This window comes from Anarrhichthys ocellatus, unplaced genomic scaffold (assembly GCF_004355925.1).
Source record: "Anarrhichthys ocellatus isolate YVR2014 unplaced genomic scaffold, GSC_Weel_1.0 scaffold4071, whole genome shotgun sequence".
Classification (NCBI taxonomy): domain Eukaryota; kingdom Metazoa; phylum Chordata; class Actinopteri; order Perciformes; family Anarhichadidae; genus Anarrhichthys; species Anarrhichthys ocellatus.
Genome location: NW_022284045.1, coordinates 1 through 2,500, shown reverse-complemented (window position 1 = coordinate 2,500; position 2,500 = coordinate 1). Strand labels below are relative to the sequence as shown.

The 2,500-nt window shown below is 43.0% G+C and overlaps 1 protein-coding gene across 1 annotated transcript in view; it reads left to right on the top strand.

Moving 5' to 3' along the window:
* LOC116379303 (phosphoglucomutase-2-like) overlaps nucleotides 1-813 on the top strand; it is a gene marked incomplete at its 5' end in the record, with an annotated part of 2,500 nt that extends 1,687 nt beyond the window's left edge. The window contains one exon of the mRNA XM_031841245.1: nucleotides 254-813. Coding sequence (XP_031697105.1) covers nucleotides 254-388 — 135 coding nt within the window. The remainder of the gene's footprint in view (nucleotides 1-253) is intronic.
* Between the last annotated feature and the right edge of the window lie 1,687 nt (nucleotides 814-2,500).

Here is a 2,500-nt window from a genome sequence, read left to right as displayed (position 1 = left end):
ATTTGTGTCCAAACGTGTGTTTTACTGCAACAGGAAGACAGCCATAACAACATGTTCCTGTATTTCAGGGTCTCATGAAATGCTTTCAGCAAGAACACTTTAAGAGAAAGTTGGAAATAAATGTGGCCAATGGATGCTAGTGATACAGTTAAATGCACTCTATTATTGGGAGGCTTCTTCACCATTGCAAGTGTTGCTTGTAGTTATTATTTCAAACCAAACTTGACGTCTACTGTTGCCGCTGTTTGGACAGGAAACACTGACGGGGTTCAAGTGGATGGGAAACCGAGCCAGAGACCTTTTGGACCAGGGCAAGACTGTTCTGTTTGCCTTTGAGGAGGCCATAGGTACACACACACACACACACACGCGCTGTCCACGGGCATAATCATAGGAAAGTGGTTCTGATTAACGATCCTCCACGATGTCACAAAGTACGTTGATTTGATCAGTAAGTAGTCACCTGATGTACATGTATCTAGGGTCAGCTGACAGCCAAGATATAAACTTGGGTGAGATGTTGACAGACCTTACTTGATAATAGAAACTGCAGAAGAAGAATACACATAGAAGTCAATGCACACTTTAAATTAAAACATGTAGAATGGCAAAGTTTGTTAGGTGCAATAAATATGCAGTTTCTCGTGTAGTCTGTCTTTGTGTCCTCACATGTGTCTCAGCGTGGGATGTAGGATTGGCCATCTGGCTCTGCTCCTTAGACTGCAATCGTGTCTCTCTGAAGTTGCTGTACGTGTGTGTGTGTGTGTGTGTGTGTGTGTGTGTGTGTGTGCGCGTGTGTGCGTGTGTGTGTGCGTGTGTGCGTGTGTGTGTGTGTGTGCGTGTGTGCGTGTATACAGTTGTGTGAAAAAGTGTTTGCCCCCTTCCTGATTTCTTATATTTTTGCATGTTTGTCACACTTAAATGTTTCAAATCAAACAAATTTAAATATTAGACAAAGATAACACAAGATGCAGTTTTTAAATGAAGGTTGTTATTATTAAGGGGGGGAAAAATCCAAACCTACATGGCCCTGTGTGAAAAAGTGATTGCCCCTTAAACCTAATAACTGGTTGGGCCACCCTTAGCAGCAACAACTGCAATCAAGCGTTTGCGATAACTGGCAATGAGTCTTTTACAGCGCTGTAGAGGAATCTTGGCCCACTCATCTTTGCAGAATTGTTGTAATTCAGCCACATTGGAGGGTTTTCGAGCAGGAACCGCCTTTTTAAGGTCATGCCACAGCATCTCAATCGGATTCAGGTCGGGACTTTGACTAAGCCACTCCAAAGTCTTCATTTTGTTTTTCTTAAGCCATTCAGAGGTGGACTTGCTGGTGTGTTTTGGATCATTGTCCTGCTGCAGAACCCAAGTGCGCTTCAGCTTGAGGTCACGAACAGATGGCGGACATTCTCCTTCAGGATTTTTTGGTAGACAGCAGAATTCATGGTTCCATTTACCACAGCAAGTCTTCCAGGTCCTGAAGCAGCAAAACAGCCCCAGACCATCACACTACCACCACCATATTTTACTGTTGGTATGATGTTCCTTTTCTGAAATGCCGTGTTATTTTTACGCCAGATGTAATGGGACATACACCTTCCAAAAAGTTCAACTTTTGTCTCGTCAGTCCACAGAGTATTTTCCCAAAAGTCTTGGGGATCATCAAGATGTTTTCTGGCAAAACTGAGACGAGCCTTTATGTTCTTTTTGCTCAGCAGTGGTTTTCGTCTTGGACCTCTGCCATGCAGGCCATTTTTGCCCAGTCTCTTTCTTATGGTGGAGTCATGAACACTGACCTTAATTGAGGCAAGTGAGGCCTGCAGTTCTTTGGATGATGTTCTGGGGTCTTTTGTGACCTCTTGGATGAGTCGTCGCTGCGCTCTTGGGGTAATTTTGGCCGGCCGGCCACTCCTGGGAAGGTTCACCACTGTTCCATGTTTTCGCCATTTGTGGATAATGGCTCTCACTGTGGTTCGCTGGAGTCCCAAAGCTTTAGAAATGGCTTTGTAACCTTTTCCAGACTGATAGATCTCAATTACTTTGTTTCTCATTTGTTCCTGAATTTCTTTGGATCGCAGCATGATGTCTAGCTTTTGAGGATCTTTTGGTCTACCTCACTTTGTCAGGCAGGTCCTATTTAAGTGATTTCTTGATTGAGAACAGGTGTGGCAGTAATCAGGCCTGGGTGTGGCTAGAGAAATTGAACTCGGCTTTCCAAAGATGTGATAAACCACAGTTAATTTATGTTTTAGGGGGGGGGGCAGGCAGTCACTTTTTCACACAGGGCCATGTAGGTTTGGATTTTTTTTTTCCCTTTATAAAAACCTTCATTTAAAAACTGCATTTTGTGTTTACTTGTGTTATCTTTGTCTAATATTTAAATTAGTTTGATTTGAAACATTTAAGTGTGACAAACATGCAAAAAAATAAGAAATCAGGAAGGGGGCAAACACTTTTTTGTGTGTGTGTGTGTGTGTGTGGAAAGTATTCAGACCCCTTT